General features: G+C 36.5%; 1 protein-coding gene across 1 annotated transcript; it reads left to right on the plus strand.

Annotated features, from left to right (window-relative positions):
- Positions 1-46: 46 nt before the first annotated feature.
- On the plus strand, positions 47-19,516 carry LOC103146469 (solute carrier family 2, facilitated glucose transporter member 1-like). The gene is made up of 11 exons (XM_016677572.1): positions 47-290; positions 572-716; positions 8,226-8,327; positions 9,242-9,402; positions 9,525-9,765; positions 10,129-10,291; positions 11,235-11,422; positions 11,824-11,928; positions 12,014-12,112; positions 12,857-13,060; positions 13,674-19,516. The coding sequence occupies exons 2-11, from the start codon at positions 705-707 to the stop codon at positions 13,998-14,000; spliced, it is 1,602 nt and encodes a 533-aa protein (XP_016533058.1). The 5' UTR covers positions 47-290; positions 572-704; the 3' UTR covers positions 14,001-19,516.
- The last annotated feature ends 567 nt before the right edge of the window (positions 19,517-20,083 follow it).

Here is a 20,083-nt window from a genome sequence, read left to right on the forward strand (position 1 = left end):
GACCAACTAACCGAGTAAGGGCTTCAGCCATGATTGGACGCGGAGGCCTCACAGGATGCGGTGATGCTGCGTTGGAGTCATGATTTTTTCACGCAAAAAGAGGGGCGGGACTACATCACGACACGCTGGCGTTGCCGCCTCTCATAGGCCGAGCTGAAACGGGAGAAATCATAGCGTGTGGTTACGTGCCTTGTTCCTCGCAGCCCCCTGCAAGGGACGAATTGTGTGAGGCAGTGCTACCAAAACGAGACTTGCTGCAGCCCGTAGAGGCTTTCCAGCAGTCACGACAGGTGAGTCTCCTCTGACTGAGCAGTCTGGGATAATATTTGGGATCTTGGAAAGCCTCAGCTGGGGAAAACTCTGTTGCTTAGCCTCTATTTGACTGCAGAAGTAGACGTTAACATCAACCATCTGTTTCTTTACCTAAAGCCTACCTTTCTTATAAGACTTTACAAGGATTTATAACGGTTTTTTTTTTTGGGTTTTTTTAAGGGAGAAGAAGGCGGAGATGTTTTTGGTGCCACGATTGGTACCACGGACAGAGACTAACGAGGTTTTCCATGTTTTGCAGCTGGCAGTAAGGCAGAAGCACCAGCTGACTCTCCCTCCCTCTCTTCCTGCTCCTCCTCTCTGCATCCTGCAGATTCCAAATCTTAGAAATCACCCTTGACAACCGTGAGAGCATCTATAGCATCTTTGGGAAGATGGAAGGCCAGGCAAGTGATTTTTTTTTAACTTGTTATGTGATCCTTATCTAAATGAAGGGTATCAGGCCTTTGATTATTATAATGTAATATAAATGTATATAAAACAAAACTGAGTTAAACTCAAATAGCTCGTTGATGTCATATTTTAGTAATGCATGTCTTTCTAAATAAGTTCGGTCTCTAAGCAGAGCTGTGTGGGTGGTAATGTAAGCCATAATGCTTCCATGAGTCACTCATTACTGCACATGCTGTGGATGTTGTGTGAGTGGAATATCAGGCATGTTTCCATGAAATAATAGTTTATGAGTGGATATCCATTAATGTGAAAGCCTGATTTTGATGATTAATTTTACCGATGATTTTTGTGAAATATTCTTGCTTCTATAAGTTGTCATACAACGAATAAAACAGATTGAGTTTTGAGATCACTGCTAACATACCACACCCACTTTATCTTTGAAATATTTAACTTTTTGTTAATCACAGATAACTACAGGATCTTTTTTCCCCTCACTTTTGACTTTGTGCGTGTGTTTCTGCATGCACATGTGAATTCAGCATCAGCATGACTTAATCAGATCTATCCTTTGGGATTTATGCAGAGGACACATGGGGAATAGAGAAAGCCAGATTCAGTAGCTCAAATATGCAATACAAGCTAGAAAACAGACGATAGTGTTCTCTATGAATAAGGCTCCAAAATTACTTGAAATAAATCACAGAAACAAACAAACTACATGCAAACTGCGGCTGATATAAATAGCATACTGTAACACATACATAATAATAAAAGTGAAGTGTGGCATGCAGTGCAATATTTTGTAGAACTACCTTTTGCTACTTTACAGCTGTATGTCCATTTTGCGCCATTCTTCTTTACCAGCTAAATCACATTGAATTTAATTCATCCCTAAACACAATTTTCTCAAATTTTGCAACAGATCAAGTCACAGTATCAGTTTGATTTAGGTCTGGACTTTGACTTGACCGTTCCTCAGACATAGAATCTGACCTCTAGCAGGTTATCTTCCAGGACTGCAATATGTTTCTGTATTTCAATCCATCCATCTTCTCTGTAACTCTTATGAGCTTCCCTGGCCCTGCTGAGGCCCACAGCATGATGCAGCCATGTTTCAAAGTGGGGAAAGATGTGTTTTGGACTACGTGCAGTTTTACCTTTCTGGCACAAATAGCAATTAACATGTAGGTCAAAATGTTCAGCTTTGGATTCATCTGACATCTCAATACTTGCTATGTCACCAGCATGCCACCATATAGTTGCACTGAATTTTATTTTAGGGGTATCAAAGTAAAGTTTATTTTGCAAAAAAAAAAAAAAATATTTTGCTTTACTCTTTTGCACTATTTTTGATCATCCAATTGTAATGTTAGAAAATATGAAAAAGCTTAGTTTATTTAGCTGCTCTAAAAAGGTTTTATTCACACTGTTTTACTGCTAAAAAGATTCTCTGTATGGTTTTCTATGAAAGAAAGTGCACTTCACATTGAAAGCATTTATTTTGATACACAAAGGAACAATACTTCTAAATCACAATCATCTACATCTAAATAAAATTGATTTATTAGGTGTTGAAATAGGGGCTGCACAGTGGCGCAGTTGGTAGAAGCAAGAAGGTTCTGGGTTCGATTCCCGGCCTTGGTCTTTCTGCGTGGAGTTTGCATGTTCTCCCTGTGCATTTGTGGGTTTTCTCCGGGTACTCCGGTTTCCTCCCACAGTCCAAAAATGTGACTGTCTGATTAATTGGCCTCTCCAAATTGCCCCTAGGTGTGAGTGTGTGTGTGCATGGTTGTTTGTCCTGTGTGTGTCTGTGTTGCCCTGCAACAGACTGGCGACCTGTCCAGGGTGTACCCCGCCTCTCACCCAAAACGTTAGCTGGAGATAGGCACCAGCTAACCGACCCCACTAAGGGACAAGGGTGTAAAGAAAATGGATGGATGGATAGGAGTTGAAATAATAGAACTATTTTTTCATCTTGCATCTTCGTAGCATCCATGCTGTTCTTGGTCTGCTTCTGATTGTAAATTTCTATATTCCACATCCTTTCATTTACTTGTCTGATGCTGGTTCCATTATTTCTAATCACAGAAAACATAACCCTCAGATATACTAGCATTGTTGTCCAGTTGGTGATTTTTTGTTGATGCATTATCTCATGTAAAGTGGTTTGCTTTTGTGATTTTAACAGTATAACATGCAACTTGCCTGTCCTTGAGAAAATGTGTCAATGCATTGACATGCTGGTCAATATCTGGCATTACAAACCAAATGTTACCAGAAGGTGTGTGTCAGAGAACAGGGTTGGGAGGGGTGTGGGGCTGCCTTCAGGGACAGATGACTAATGGACAATGTAAATAAGCTGGAACAAACATTTAAGCTTGTTAATGTTTGAAGGCACACAGAAGTTTAGAAGCTGAATATGGGGAAACGCTGTTTTAATACCGAAAGTAACAAAGAAAATGTTATTGATGTAAATGCATACCTGGCTGATTAATAGTCTGTGTGTTCTTATTTAGAACACATTTTGTAGTTTTGTGCCTTTTTTCTTTGTTGGATAAACCAGACTTAAAGGGAGGCGCCACCTGCAGCATTTTCATTAAGTAAAACAAGCAGCTGTAAATTTTTAGTTGTACTTGTGTTTTATTGGTGTGGCAGTAAGATCATCAGCATCAGCCTTCTTTTTGTACTTCCTTATGACTTGCTTAATGTGAGTGAGGTCCCTGATTTCTGGATTTAATGCATCTCACCTTGTTCATTTTGTGTGTGTACGTGTTCTCGCACCGAAGCCGTCAGGTAGAGCTGCGCTGTCGTTTCAGGAGTCTTACATGGTTTTATTTTATGAGACCTGTGTGCATATTGCCCAGTTGCAGCTAGACGTCAATTATTCTGCGTCAATAAAGCGGCAGTTTCCAGCTTCGGGCAAGAATGTGTTAGGGGGAAGGTTGGGAAACTAATGACAAACAAACAGATTTAATTTATCAAAGGGCAGTTAGCTGGTTTAAATAGTTTTTGATTCACGGGTTTGAGGGCAGCTAGTGTCATTTTAATCTGTTGTAGTTAAATCTGAATAAATTTAGATGACTCGTTGATCTGTATGTTAGGACTGCAAGACAAGATGTGTGATAACATGGTTTCCGTAGTAACGCAATGTCTGTTCAGCTAATCTCCCTGCTGCAACAGGGAGCTGCTGCTGAAAGTTACTGATTATAAAAGAAGCATTAAAGATTCTCAAGTTTTTATTTATTTTTCCTGTTGGCAATTTGAACCAAGTGGGAATATATTCTTATTTCCAGTGAGCACAAAATGGTTGAATTTCAACTGAGTTTTACAGAAAAAAAAGAAAAGAAAAAAAGAAAAGAAACTATTCAACTATTCAGAAAAGAAACTATTCAAACCCTGAAATTTGTGTGAAACATTTTAGATGAAGAATAAAAAAAATAGCAAAGGAGCAGTAATTTGGACATTTGACCTTCAGATTTCCTATTGATTTTTGTTAGAGATATTTGAGTGCAGTCATGTGACTTGTAAATCTTACTGAGTCACTGTTACATGACAAAAAACTGAGATAAATGCAGTCAATCAAGAAGAAATAGAGAGAATGAATACCAACAAAGTAATTATTTTCAGAATTGTGGCTAACTGTATATTTTTAGGTAATTCTGCATATGCTGCACTTTGTGTTGTAGATACCACTAATTAGAAACAATTGGAAACAACAAATGTGTCATTTTTTATATTATGGTCAACCTTCTACAACACACAAGCATCGGTTGCATAGGATCTATTTGTCTTAATAGGCTTACTTATTTGTAGTGAAAAAGGGTTAAAATGACCTGTAAGGTCAAATTAATTTAAACAATGATAGACATCCAGATATTATAATTTTTCCACTGCAAATTTGCAAATGCTTACTGACTGAAATATACAATTCAATCAAACAAGAGAAGATCTGTATAAAAGTCGTCTTATTTAGATGCCGATGAGCCATCTATCTGCAATGGACACACCCAAAGCTTTCTTTGTGAGGAAAGGAGTATTGATTACTTTGAAATGTCTCCTAATTCCCCAGGAAACTTTCTACCAAACAAACAAACAAGAAGAGGAAAGAGTTGAAAATGTTAAAAGTAAAAACACAGACAAAAAAATAATATATTTTATTTAACTTGGGATCAAAAAAGAATCTGGAAAATATTTTCCCTGCAAAGGATAAATGCTGGAAAACGTGATTTCCACGAGAGAACATGAAAGATATTTATGAGGGCAGCAGATTTATTAATGATCCTGGAGTCTGGCCCCTTTATCACATGACCAATGTGCCTTGAAGCAGCCAATGTTGAGGGATTGTAATCAAAATACCATCAATCTTTTTTTTTTCTACAAAAGAGAAAAATTCACCTTCAATTTTTAGACTTTCTTGCAGTAGGTTTTCTGTAACCCAAGACGTCCGAAAGTCTTGTGTTATGGGCTTATTCCAGGTTACAAATCATAGTTGCTTCAATCATGTTAAATCCACATGCTAAGTAAGAAAAATCGATTTGTGTACAGAACAAATTTAACAACGCAGACGGATAAACCTATTAACATAAAAAAATGAAGAAATTGCTGTTATTGGCCAGAAGTTTGTACCTCACTTGTTGTGAGACAAACCAACAAAGACAGTAAATTTCTATTCTTTTGAATTCATGGATATGTAATTATACCTGAGCGAAATGGAGTGTATTGAAACAAAAAATTCTGCTACTTTGACTGCCAGACGACCTCTTGAGAGCCATGCTAAGACACTGGCTTTTCTAAAGTTGGATAGTTGAGATTTGTTCGTGTCAGATAACTTTAAATAAAGGCAGCTAAATCTACAAAATGTTTTTAATCATGGGGGTGATAGAGACCCTGGCTAAGTGTAGCATTTGACATGTATAATTACTGTATGGAAGTCTCCCACTAGACATCCATGTTTCTATTCACACAAACATTCAGTCACCGTAAATAATTAATCAATGGCTTATTGCAACTGTATGAATAAATAAAATGACATTGTACTGCTCATAAAGTCAGCTAATGTCTCTTTTCTAAAAATTAGACAAACAATGTTGAGAAATCTGCTTCCTTCTGTAGCAGACTGTTCAAATGTTTCTGGAGGAAAACATTATCTAAATGACCAATAATGATGATCGTACATTTTATGTTAGTAATTTAATTGAATTAAATTGTTTTTTTAAAATGTTTTGAATATCATGTCAGCAGGTTGTTTTAAAATGATGGTAGATATTGTGATGTGTATGATAAATATGAAAATGAAAGCAATGTTTTCAGCAAAACTAAAACAAAAATGAATTTAAATCTACAAAAATAAATGAAAGTTTCACCCATTAATAAAAGTAATTTAGGGAAAACAATTTTGTTTTTCAGTCTAAGTTAAATAAAGGAATTCTTTCAGGCTATGGATTTGCACAGAATTTCCACTGCGTATGTTTTGTAGAAGTTTTGAATATTATACTTTCATCTCAGGGTATTGTTCACTCATATCAAACTGCAATCTCAGCCTCACTATTAAGGTCAGAGGTCAGACTCTCACCAATAGCAAAGTGCATTTTTAATATCCACATGCCTTCAAGCCCGGGGTTCACAGCTCTCAGACAATCCTCCTGGTCTTCAGCAGTCGTTTTCTTCTGCTGCAGCTTCTGTCTGAAACTTACTGTCATTTCTCCCTCCAAGCAAACTCAAAGGGGGAAGAGAGATTTTGTGTTCCAATTGAACTTGTACAAAAACATCCCCCTGAAGTCATGAAAGGTCAGGGCCCTTCAAGTAGCCCCAAGTTCAATATCCTGCTGACACGCATTTATTGCTTCAAATTATGAATTGCTAACGGTTCTACTAGCTAACACCACATCATTAAATCCCAACCAATCGACTAGTGCTTTTTGTTTAGCTGCTACCTGATTAGTTTAGATCGGACCTAAAAGAAATCCAACCCGACTGACTATATATTGAGGTTTTCATCAACGCCTCTGTTCTTTCCTCCCCAAACTGATTCAGTTTGGCCAACACCCTTTACCTAAAACAACTGCAGTGTATTCACTCTGCTAATATTGTTTGACCTTATTCTGATATTGCTGAAGCAGAGGCAGAGAATCACCTGAGGTCGACCCACATCTCTGTCGTCTCATATAGCAGCAGCCAGTTCCTCCCTGTCAGCATTCTCCGTCTCTCAGCTACAGACTTTTTGCTGAAACATCGTTCAGTCTGGCCCAGCCACTAAATCACATGAGGTGCATTATTTATTAATGGTGTATGTTAAGAGTCGTTTAATAAACCTTTCATGGTCTGGGCTGGATAACAGAATGGCTTTTGCTTTTGTCAGAAATGTGTACTTGACCCCAAGAAGGGTGTTTATCCCTGGACTTCTTCAACCTCATGATGTAATGTGAGTCCATTTAAAGTTAATTAAAATAACAACATTTAACAATTTGATTTTAAACAAAATGTTCCCCTTGGATTTAACTGAAAATTGATTTTAATATTCTTTTTTTATTTTTATTTTTTTGCATTGTTTATTAAGGTCTAATCATGAATTGATTGTTCAAAATTATAGATGTGGAAATAATACATTTTAGATTAGCTACATCCAAAAGGTCACAAAACTTACAAGCTTTTCAGTTTTAACTAAAAATTTAAATACTTAAAATGTGTCTTGAAAATCAAACCTCAGTTGCACTGGAATACATTCCGTCTTTTTATTACTTGTTTTTGACTTTACAGCTTTTGGAAATGTTCATGATTTATCTTCAATACACTGGTGCCTGCTTATTTATTGATATGGAAGTATTATTTGTATTATTATTTGTGTTAATGTAGTATTGTATTTTCTTCGTATATTAAATGTTCCAACATGCAGAGGTAAAAATAAAAAAAAGAAGCAAAATAGGATGGAATAAATTCTTTAGAGCTCTGCCGAAGCCCAATAAGCATTCAAACATCTTGTTGTCATTACGGTTGATGTGGTTTTCTTCAATTATGCAGATAAATCAATAATATTAAAGGCTGTGACACAATTACAGGCAAATGACCGTGGAAACAAATTTCATCTGAATTTATCCAATTATGTTCAGGAAAGAGACAAACTGAGTCATGAATGCTGTGGATCACAGAGACACTGAATTAGCTTGATCATCTTCATCTTTTTTGCAAGGCTGTAGAAGAAAAAATAAACATTTGTTTTTGTAATTTGACTTATTTTGCATTTTATTTGTATTTTGTGGAAGATCTTGTATGTATTAGCAAGTAGATGTGGGGAAGCCGAGCTCTAGAGTGAGTTCACTGCTATGTTGCTGAATCACTGACCTTTTTGCCTCTAGCATCCCAGTTTATTGCATCCAACCTAGCTCCGTATTTTACAATGCCATTAAGATCTCAGATTTCATATTTATCTTTTATCTTTGCATCAACCCATCAACTTCAATTATCCTTCTTACTCCGGTTCTTTCCATTACTCTGACCCTCAGGGAAAGCAAGTAACGGGTTATCTGTTGTTCTCGCTGGGCACGGCTGTCATCGGCTCTCTGCAGTTTGGTTACAACACAGGAGTCATCAATGCTCCGGAAGAGGTTGGTGAAGTTTACTACCAAGATACTAACAGAAATCTTGCTGTTTTGCATATTCAGATGAAAAAGAAAGCAGATCAGGCAATACATTTTCTCACTGCCAAAAGAAAACAAATACTATTAAGTAAATATTGTCAGTTTAATTATCATTTTTTTAATCTTTATAGAAAGATAGGTGCACTTTGCCCTTGATTTTACTGTAATTATCTTTATACTGCTTCACAAAATGCTGTAAACAAGAGATGGTCACCCACCTCAAAAGTGAAATGGATCTAAACATTTAAATCTTCAGGCCAGTTAGATGCTAACTAACAGTGTAGCTACTGCCTGTTCTGCTCTGCAGTAATAAAAGACGTAAGTGTGTACGTCTCATGCTGAGATCACGTTTACCAGAACATAAAACAAAAAAGGGTCACAACCTAAAGGCTGTTTATCAAAACGTATTAATTGACTGATCTACTTGGTGTTTTTGTAGAGGAAGCAAACACCAATGATTAACAGTTCTGGTAATAGATGGAGAAAGAGTCATAATTCTCAGGTCTTGTGCTTTTATTTTGCAGGAAATAAATCAGTATGAAGTGCACTTAAACTGGGAGTTTTATCCTTTGAACTTTTACCCTAAGAGTTTTAATTATGGTGTCAGGTTTTTTTTTTGTTAGCTTTTTCATAGTTATTATAACAGATATCCTGTCACGGAGATCACACTTTATGGCTTAGTCGTGACGTGCAAGCCAAAATAGATTCAGTAAAGTTTTTATATTTAAGACCTAAAGTTTTATCTCTTGAAACTTCCAGCTGAAAATGTTGTAATTATGAAATATTCATGATGTAAACACATTTAACCACTAAATCGAGAAGAAGAGAGAGAAGTACTCATCTTTTATCTGTCTTAACCCACAAATCTACTTGTTATTTAGAAACTACGGTCATTCTTCAACCAAACCTGGATGCAGCGTTACAACGAGCCCATCAGTTCAGGGGTTTGTACCATCGTCTGGAGCGTCGCTGTTTCCATCTTCAGTGTGGGCGGCATGGTGGGCTCCTTCAGTGTGGGCGTCATGGCCAATAGATTTGGCAGGTAGGAGATGAAATTTCATGTCAGCATTTATAGATTCGAGAATCCTCAGCCGGAAATCATTTTCTGTACCACTAGTTCATGTTTTTGTCCATTTAGTGTTTCTTTACTCTTCCTCTCCGCAGACGGCGCTCCATGTTCCTGGTGAACATCCTGGCTGTGATCGGAGGCCTCCTCATGGGGTTCTCCACCATCTGCTCCTCCTATGAGATGGTGATTGCGGGTCGTCTGGTCATTGGCCTGTTCTGCGGCCTCTTCACCGGGCTGACTCCCATGTACGTGGGGGAGGTGTCACCAACACCTCTTCGTGGAGCATTTGGTACTCTGCATCAGCTCGGTGTGGTAGTGGGCATCCTGATTGCTCAGGTTTGAAACTTTACTCACTTCCAAATACTCAAGTTCTTATAATTAATGACTTTCCTCTATTTATTTTTAAAATAATTAGATTAAAGCCCATATATAAATACCGTAAAGACACAATTATGCAAGGCAGCAACAAATATCAAAAGCAATGATGAAATGAACCAGAGCAGATGCAAAATCAAATGTATTTTAAATTTACTTAAAGAACAAATCAATAATGGCTTTTGGTAGGTTATTCAACAACTTAGTGACATAAATAAATAATCTTTCAAGAAAATACACGGCCATGAATCATGTGAAATGGGTTGCATTCAGCTTAACCTGATAGAATCAAATTAGTTCTTCTGGTGTGTCTTTTCCTTTTAGATCTTTGGTCTGGAGGTTCTGTTGGGTTCTGACAAGCTGTGGCCCCTGCTGCTGGCCCTCACCGTGGCCCCTGCTGTGCTGCAGTGCATCTTGCTTCCCTTTTGTCCTGAGAGTCCCCGCTTCCTTCTGATCAACCTTAAGCAAGAGGAACAAGCATGCAAAGGTAGATGCTTATAGATTACTGCTTTTACTGCTCCTACATGCAGTATTAATGGAGGACCTGTCGCTGTTGAACAAGAGGAAAGTCATTCAGAAAGGCAGAGGGGCAAACTCACAGCTTTGTGAGAATCTGTTCTCGCAAAGCTGTGAGAATCTGAAAGCAGATCTGAAATTGCAACTTCTTGGACAACTTGGAAAATATTCTACAATTGTGTATTTAACTTTTATCACTTCGCATTGTTGGGGATCCACTGTTCACATTTAAATTTTTTCTGCAACCTGCTGTTAAATATAGGTAGATTTTATCTGCAGTGCCATCTACTGTTTGAAATAAGAACTGTGAATCATCAAATTGCCTTTCTTTCTTTAAATCCAGCTGCTGAATGAAGGTTTAACCACAGCTGCAGATGCAGTGATTTTCTGCCACTGGTGTGCTTGTGGCTGAAGAGAGAATAACTGGGACCTGATGAATGAAGAGTCATTTCAGAGCTGTAAGAGCTCTTCTGAGGGAACCAAGTCAAAAGTAGTAAATCTTTGAAAAAAGCTGGATCTGCCACTATTATTGCAGATTGCTTGCACAGGCTGGACTTGATGTTTATGTCTACTTGTATTTGGAGCAGCAAGTTTAAAGAATCTGGAGCAGAAATGAAACAGATAGCATACAAAACTGAGCCAAACATGCAGTAAGTAGTGGAGCTTTGTGAATCTGTTCAAAACAGAAACAATCAGAGGTTGGAAGGAGGCTTTGGAAAAGCTGCTAAAAATACAGGAGGTTAGACGAGTCAGGAAGCTGTTTTTTCCCCCCATCATTTTAAAACACACTTTGCTACTCAGAAGTTAACTTCTCCTTCAATTTCTGTTAAAACTTGTTTTATATAACTCTCTCTTTCAAAATCAGTCCATCTCCATCAGAAGTGACTCATCCTGATATATAATTCTGTTGACAGCTCTGGTTCGTCTACGTGGCACGGAGGATGTGAACAAAGACCTCCAGGAGATGAAGGAGGAGAGTGCCAAGATGGCGATGGAGAAGAAGGTGACCATCGCTGAGCTGTTTCGCTCAGCGGCCTACAGGCAGCCCCTCCTCATCGCCGTCATGCTGCAGCTCTCCCAGCAGCTATCGGGAATCAATGCTGTGAGTGCTGAGAAACATTCTCACATGCTCATACTTTGTAAACACACAGCTCTGCTCTATTATACTCCATGTTTAACTATCGACATTATAACCAAAAAATATTACAGTTGCCGTTTTTGTAACCGTAAATACAGCAAGTACAGACGTGACATTACGTCATAGGACAACATGGGAAAATCAAGAATAAATCAGAGTAGGAAAACATCTGAAAAAGTTCCTGTAATGTGAGTTCAACGTTTTTATAAAGACGGTTTTTAAATAAGATATGGGTTTTATTTTAGTTTTCAGTCAGAAATTACGGTTTATGAATAAAAAACAACATTAAAAGCCTGTTTCTATAATTTATAAGTTGCATTTTAACCACAAGTTTCTTTTTTTCCTTTCCTATACGTATCTCTCAGGTGTTTTACTACTCCACAGGGATCTTTAGCTCAGCTGGAGTGAAGCAACCCATCTACGCCACAATAGGAGCCGGAATTGTCAACACTATCTTCACCGTTGTTTCTGTAAGTGACTCAGCAAACGCTCCATTTCCTGCCTGCATTTAGGTCCATTCTACAGAGGATCACAGTCTCCTTCTCTGTCCTTCAGCTCTTTCTGGTGGAAAAGGCTGGACGAAGGACTCTCCATCTCCTGGGACTGGGAGGAATGGCCGTCAGTGCCCTGGTCATGACAGTCTCCCTCCTGTTGGTGGGTGGATGCACAGATATGAGCAAATATTTACATACATAGACAGCAAAAATACAAAATTTTACCAAGTATTTTTGGTATAGTTTCCAGTGTAAATATCTTAGAACACTTAAAATAAGACAAAACTTAGACGCAACTTCACCAAGATATAGAAACTTGTTTTAAGTAAGTAATTCCTTACTGTTGATTAAAAAGCACTGGTTCCACTGGCAGATTATGTAATTTATAACAAGACATTTTTCCCATCTTATATGTGAAACAATATGCCAGTGGAACTTGTTCTCTTTATTGATATTCAAGAATTACTGACACATGTTAGTGTGTCTTGCTGAAAAGTTACTTGTGAATTAGTTTTGTCTTATTTCAAATGTAATAATATATTTGCACTAGACTCTAAAAAATGCTTTTGTGATTTTGTTTTTACAGTGTAGATAGTTAGAATGGACTTTTTTTTACATTTTTACTTTCACATATTTTAGATGCAGTTTCAGCTCATAAAATAATAAATTTCTGCCATAGTTTAATATCTTTTTGTCATGGTGTTTGGTTTAGATCGACAGAACACTAAACATGGTTCCTGAAATGAGAAATAACACAAAGAGTCATGAGAGACATTTAGAGTTGTGCATTCTGCAGCAGATGCTCTCATTATCATTAGCTTCTAATCAACTTTTCCGCCAGTGAATAATCTCTCATGTGTGTCTTTGTCTGATCATTTCCTTTTTCTTCCCACTTTCTGAGCAGAAGCACATCACAGCTATGAGCTACGTGGCGATCCTGGCTGTCATGCTTTTTGTGGCTATGTTTGAGCTGGGCCCCGGTCCCATTCCATGGTTCATTGTGGCTGAGCTTTTCTCCCAGGGGCCCCGTCCTGCGGCCATGGCTGTAGCAGGATGCTGCAACTGGACAGCCAATTTCCTTGTTGGAATGAGCTTTCCTAAACTAGTGGTAAGAAAAGAGAATGCTGCCCTGATTGGCTACGCTAAGTTTAGACTTCTAGTGTTTCCATTTTTCTGTTTCTGACTTGATTTTGAACACTAAAATCTTTAAAACATTATATGAGTTTTGTTTTGTTTTGTTTTGTTTTGTTTTGTTTTGTTTTTGTTTGTTTTTTGGGGGGCGGAGGATAATCACAATTCAAAACCACAAAATCTTAGTATTTTTTTGTCTCGTTTCTAATGCGAATTTCTTAGCTCACTTGAATTTAAGACTAAATTAACTTACAAGTTAGGTTGGATGTTTGAACAAGATACAGGAGCTTTGTTTGTGTTTGCAGTAAATAATTCCTTAATATCGATTTTAAAAAGGATTAGTTTCACTGGCAGATTTTTTTCCACTTATAACAAGACAAATAACCTGTCAGTGGAAGTAGTAATTTTTTATTAATATTTAGGAATTATTTACTGAAAACAAGCTGCCATATATTGCTAAAAAGTTAATTTCAGCAATAATAATTTCATGTGTACAAAGACATTTTCAGTCAAAGCTAGTGAAAATGACTTAGCAAGATTTTGTGCTTTTGTAGTCCAGTTATTCTGATTTCCCTCCTGTCTCTCCACAGGAGTTGTGTGGACCCTGGGTGTTCCTCATCTTCACTGCCTTCCTCATCATCTTTTTCATCTTCACATTTATCAAAGTCCCAGAGACGAAGGGAAAGACATTTGACGAGATCGCCCGTGAATTTGGCGGCGCTCCGCCTCCTGCCGCCTCTTCCGCTGAGGATCCTGGTGCCACTTCCAGCACCGCCATAACGCTTCAAGCCTCTTCTCCTGAGAAAGAGAAGGTCCCGCTGGTGGAGGCGCCGGCTGCAGCTCCTGCAGCCGCCGCTCCGGCAACCGAAACCACACCCCTTAAAGATAAATCCGGCGCACAAGGGGAGCAGGTGTAGACAGGTTTTAGATTGGTGAGAGAAATTACAAGTAACGGAAGAATCACAGAATACAAACATGCTGAAACAGAGGAATCAGTTTCAATCTTTCTCTCCAACTTTATGGTACATTCCTGAAATCAGCTGCATCCATTTAAAGGGTGAGTCAAAGTCAGTGTCTCTCAAGTCACAATGACACTCAGATCTGGTTACTTGAAACTTAAACATGGGTCAAAAATGTGCAGCTAATTTGTTCATTAATGCAGTTTATAAGCAGGGTGACTTAAGGTGAGTTGTGCAGATTTAGACATAAAAAACAGGTCAGTTCCTTGTCATATGAATTAATTGAGATGATTAACAAAGATCCACATTTAAACAAAATTATTTGTGTGTTTTTTTAAGTGTCAGATGACTTAATGTGTATTTCCCCTTGGTTTAACTCCCAACAGGTTCTTTGGCCAGTTACTTGTTCCCCCATTAGACTGCAGGTCTAATATATCTAAATTGTGTGCTTTACCTTTCACTGGGATTGTTTGCATTACCAAAGTGAATAACCACCTGATGAACACATCTAACCTCATAATGTAGTCTGCAGAGTTCACAGCAGCTAAGGGTACTAAAATGCATCATTGTTGTTAAATGTTAACATCTACAGTCATTCATTATTTAATAGGGATTTAATTACTGACTCATATGATTCACTTCTTTTTATTAATTATGTGTGTTGACATGTTGTCGGCCTATTTAAGTACTGAATGCTGCCAAAATGTAACCGTAGCCAAGACAAAAAAATAGACATAACACTTTCCTCAAAGAACTTTCACATAGACATATACATGTGTTCAAACACAAATACAACTTCATTAAGATTCATATATGTGGCCTAAAAAATAAATACATACAACACCCTTCACAGTTATGGGCACCCATGTCAGTCAACACCCATCTGCTTTAATTTAGATGACATGACAGAGGAAGATTTGACCCAGAGTCCTCAGTTGTGAGGAATATATATCCATTAAATAAATGGATATTTTCCTCCATTTATTTAAGGAGCTTTGATTAAAGGCTAGATTTTTATTGTTTCTCAGTGTGAGATTATCATGCCACAAGGAAAATGTTATTTTTAGGCATTTCATACATTTTTACAAGAGGTGCCAGTAAAAGTGGTGGATGCTGTATGTGCAACCATGAGAATTAGTCGTTTGTCAGCTGTTCTTCTAGAATCTAATTATTCCAACAGAGAAATTGTATGACACATACTTGTAATGTAACAATAGGGTAACAGACGAGATATATTTATTTGCTGAAAGAAAGATTATTTATAGGATTGTGTAAGAATCTATTTTCCTATTAATTATTTTAGATCATATAAAGAAACATAATTGTTTTTCTGGCTTCAAAAGGTGAAAAGTAAGTCTTGGACTTTTTGCTTTCAGTTGAGGAGTAACTGAATTACTTCAGGGGAAATTTTAGATCAGTGTTTGTTTGTACACTTTAGTACACTGTAAAAAAAGTCTCTAATTTATGGTAAAATATCTTCTGCTGTGGTAGCCAGAATTTTAGCATATAAATATGGTAGAGTCGGTATTTATGCGTTAAAATTCTGCCTGTATTTTACTGTAAATTAGAGACTTTTTAAGGTGTTGTCAGGCAAGTTTTAGAGTCACTATTCATACTATAAGTAGTAGAAGTAATGAGCATCACCGTTCTTTCCATCAAGCTAACACAGCGCTAATGATCTGCATTGGCATTAATAATAACAACCATATATCTAAGCAAGCTGTTAGTAGAACAGATAAAGACTATGAACTGTGCAATCATTATTGAAAAATAACTCTTAGCAGATAGAGGCAACTAATGGGGAAGTGCTAATACTTTATTAATCCTGGCAGTATAGCTTTAAGTGAAACATGCAACTAATGTTAGTGGTTTAATAGATAATTATGTCTGATCTTACCTTATTGTTTTGCAAAGCAAGAGACTAATGCAGATCTGTGAGGATTACTTTGTTTAGAACCAAAACAAAAGAATGTCAATTTAAAATTATACATACCGCATTTTTAATCATTAGAGCACTTTTTATAATTAAAATAGTATATATATATATATATATATATATATAAATTTGAATATAACAATAAGGAAATGACTAATGGGAGAGTTTTCAAGCAATTAGTTTATATTTTGGTTGAAAAGCTAATTGGCAGACTGTTGTCTATTACAGTCCAAAGGATGTGGGGTCGGTTGTAGGAATTATGATTAGCATTTTTATTTTTCTAGACTGCATCTGTTAACACATTTTAAAAATATATCAGATTTCTAACATGACCTTCTAATAGGATCCTAAAAGAGAAAATCTTCAAAAGTCTAAAAGCTGAGAATGTAAAGCTCTGAAATCATTTTTTTTCTCAGCTCTGTAATAATTTTATTGTTTCACAAGAATTTTAGCTAATGTCTTCCCATCATAACCTGCATATTTCAGGCAAACAATGCTTGTTTTCTATACGTTTCACATAATTTAATTATCTCAACTGAAAAATCTGCACTGTTGTATGAAACCTAATCTAATTTATTATCGAGTAAACGTTAATATAAATGTGACATACCCTGCTATTACAACCAAAAAGCGAGGTTTTATATCTCAACACACAGAAAAAAAACAAAAAAACAAAAAACAACATATAGTGATCTTAAACTTTGGCATAATTATGTTTGTGTCCGTTAGTTTTATTTTGAAAGTACAAACGCACTTAACAGAGTTTTAGACGTGTTACAAAGTTTCTGGATAGCCAGCAAATACTTAAGTCATTTTCTCGGGCCAACTGCTGCTCACCAATGAAATCCAAATCTCCATTAAGAAATTAACAGCAGTTTTCAGAGACCATTATATTTAAAATATATTTAAACTACTATGAAGAGTAGAAGGATTTATTGTAAGTCAAAATGTATTTTAAGCTTTATGTGTGGGGTCCTGATCCTGTCTGCGCTGTGTCACTTTGTCTGCGTTGTTTGGTCTCAACAGATTTATGAAATGTATATCTAATACCGTATGACATGTGATGTGTGTATGTGAGTAACACAAAGTATATTTTCTTTACTCTGTTATTGTGTGGATTGCTGTTGCTACTTGAACTCTATTCTTACCCTTGCAGACCATTTATTTATTTATTTCTGTATATTTCTGGTAGAATTTACACTTGAAGAGGTAAAGTATCTATAAAGAGATAAAGTATCTATAGAGATTTAAGATTTAAACCACTTGTATAACTTTAGGACATAACTTTGTAACTGATATTTAATTTTGAATGGATGTCAGAAGGCTTGTTAAGTGGATTATTTTTTTCACTGGAAATATTGGACATATGTCCATGATATTGGTGTGTTTTCCTGTAATTGTGGATGGTGATGTTGTGTTTGCACTGAGGGAGGATTGTTGTGCACACGTGTCTAGTCGAGATTAATGTTATATTCAGTGTTTCCTGTTGAGGTGCTGCTTCTGTCTTTGGATATTCGCACACTGCTCCTTTTTTACCCTAACAAGGATTTCACTTCTAAATTCAAAATGCTTGTTGTTCCACATGTTGCTATTGCCTTTTGTGATGTCACAAACTCAGACAATTCTAAGCAGGCAAATGGAGGAATATGTTTAGAACAAGGGAATATGGACATGTTATTAAAATATTTCATTTATATTATTGTCTTTTTTTTTTTACCAATTTTTCAAAAGCAAAGTTTGTGTTAATGTTTCAAACTTGGCAGCATATGACTCATTAATGGATGGAGCCATTTTTATTATGATGGCTATTGATTGAATTACAATACTAAAACATAATCTTCTTCAATAACAAATTGGCTACAAATACAATCACTACAAGTTTTAGCTGCCTAGTGACAACACACCAAACTAAATGCTCATATTAAACTCATAACTTTTTAAGCAATGACTGCTCTTGCTTTTCTAACTTCCTGTAGTAGCGCAGTAGCCTCTACCAGGTGATGCTGCAGTACTACCTCTGCCTATCATTCAGTGAACCTGCTGTTTTATTTAGTCACTACAATGGTACCTGTGGAACCAGCAGCCTCTGTTTTCCCACTTGTGCCTCCCAGATTGGTGCTTCTCATGTCTTAAGGTTGAAATTTAAGTATCAGACTTTCAAGTAAAGGAAAAAGTGGGGGAAATTATTTAGTTTGGTTAATCAACCCCAACCCTGCTTCTGATTTTGAAAGATTCATCATAGTCCAATACTAAGCCATACTGTTTGCTACAGTTGCACTTATAACAATGATTTATTTTTTAAGGTCCAAGTTGTTGAAAATAATTTACAACCATTTCCTAAAGTTTGTAAAACAATCTGTAATATAAACTAACCAAAATATATACATATTGTTGCCAACAATCCGATTCTATTATGCAAATTCATGAATCTGGTAAGGATTACATGAAAAATGCAGAGTTGAGAAAACAACTTAGCATGACTGTAGTTCTCGTATGTTCTCTGTCGACTGGGACAGTTGTCTTAAAGTTTTATCTATTTTATCCATTACTCACTATTGTCTTTATCTTGCGTATAATTTATGGTGAAGATATGCTACTGCTAATGAAATTTGCAAACCACTGCCATGGTATGTGACTGAGGTGTTGCAATAAAGTATTTGAAAGGATTTAATAAAGAAATAAAAGAAAGGACCAAAGTGCAGACTGCTGATAATTATAGCAAGCAACTGGATGTACAAACTCAAACCCTTTCACACTGTACAGAGACAAATATAAGCGTTCATTATTTTGTAAATCTGTATATTTTAAAGGACATTGATAGATCTGTTGCATTGTTCTATTTTGCTATAGAGTGCACATTGTCTAGATTTCATACACTGCTCTTCACTTTGGTTAAATACATTTCTATGTTCAGATTATACGTCTATTTTTAAAGGTCTGATTGATGACTGCTGCTGGTCATCGTCTTATTTTCCTTTTGTGTTTGTTTCATTACTTGGTTGCAGCCAGGCCTCATCAGACGACATTCTTAGTTTGGGCTGCTGTGTTTTTGCACCACGACTCTTTAACATGTTGGCAAAAAGAGCAGCGAAGCGGCAAACACATTAACTCAAGAATAAAGTGTGGCTGCTGCATTTATGCGTTTGTTCTTCACTGTGATGTTGCGCTGTAAGTGATTGAGTATTTTTTGTCTACATTTTGTGATTTCTTACCTCACCTTTGTTTAAGCTGATTTTCATTGTGTTTTGCTTATGTTTTTGAATCGCTCTTTCATTCTTGATGATGCTGAATTTTTGTCCCCACATAAAAGGAGTTTGAGAACAGCATTCATTTTGGGCTTTAGTGCTGTGATTGGAGAAATATTTGATGTGTAACAGCTCCATGTGTGTTACTTTTGCGTTTTAGTGGCTACTGAATGAGTAAATGGTGTGTAGCTTTCTATTTTTTCTGTGTGCAACAGCATTGATGCACTCTTGACTGTTTCATTTGCCCTGTACATACCACAAATGTTGTTGTTAAATAAAGTTGACATCTTGTATTGAGGAATATTGTGAAATTATTTATAGCATCTGTGTCTCATACAGTCTTTGGTAAAACTTGTTCTTCATTCAGTGCACTAAATCACAGTTGGTGGAGTTTTCTGAATTTTTACTCAAGTAAGAAGAGTAGTGATATTTAATAATATTGCTAAAGTAAAAGCAAAAAGTGCAGTTGTGTAACTTAGAAAAAAAGTTATAGCTACATTCTTCTTCAGTTTCTCTCTATATACAAAATAAAGTAATACAAATTCTGATAACAATTAAATTAGCCTATGCTGTTAACCACAAGTAGGTTAAGAAATACAGGAAAAAATTATTGCAATAATGACGTTGAAAAATTACGCAATTTTGCATATTTGCGACACCAAACTAAAATTTCTAACTTGCACTTTAATTTATGTTTGTTGTCTTTGCAAAGTAACAAGCAAATGTTATAGTAAGTAATACAATGAAAATGTCCTATTGTTTTTTCCTCATTTATTTATTTACATGCAATTTTTAAAAAGACCAAAGTTGATGCCAAAGTCGACCTGTGTCTAAGGTATTCCCTCGTTAATCTCCGTCAT

The sequence above is a fragment of the Poecilia formosa genome, unplaced genomic scaffold (genome assembly GCF_000485575.1).
Source record: "Poecilia formosa unplaced genomic scaffold, Poecilia_formosa-5.1.2 Scaffold158, whole genome shotgun sequence".
In the NCBI taxonomy this organism is placed as follows: domain Eukaryota; kingdom Metazoa; phylum Chordata; class Actinopteri; order Cyprinodontiformes; family Poeciliidae; genus Poecilia; species Poecilia formosa.

Bases quoted from the DNA above. Each gene is read 5' to 3' on its own strand.
- LOC103146469 (XM_016677572.1), top strand. The intron at 11,929-12,013 runs GTAAGTGACTCA...TCTGTCCTTCAG, and splicing joins CTATCTTCACCGTTGTTTCT to CTCTTTCTGGTGGAAAAGGC. The intron at 13,061-13,673 runs GTAAGAAAAGAG...GTCTCTCCACAG, and splicing joins TGAGCTTTCCTAAACTAGTG to GAGTTGTGTGGACCCTGGGT.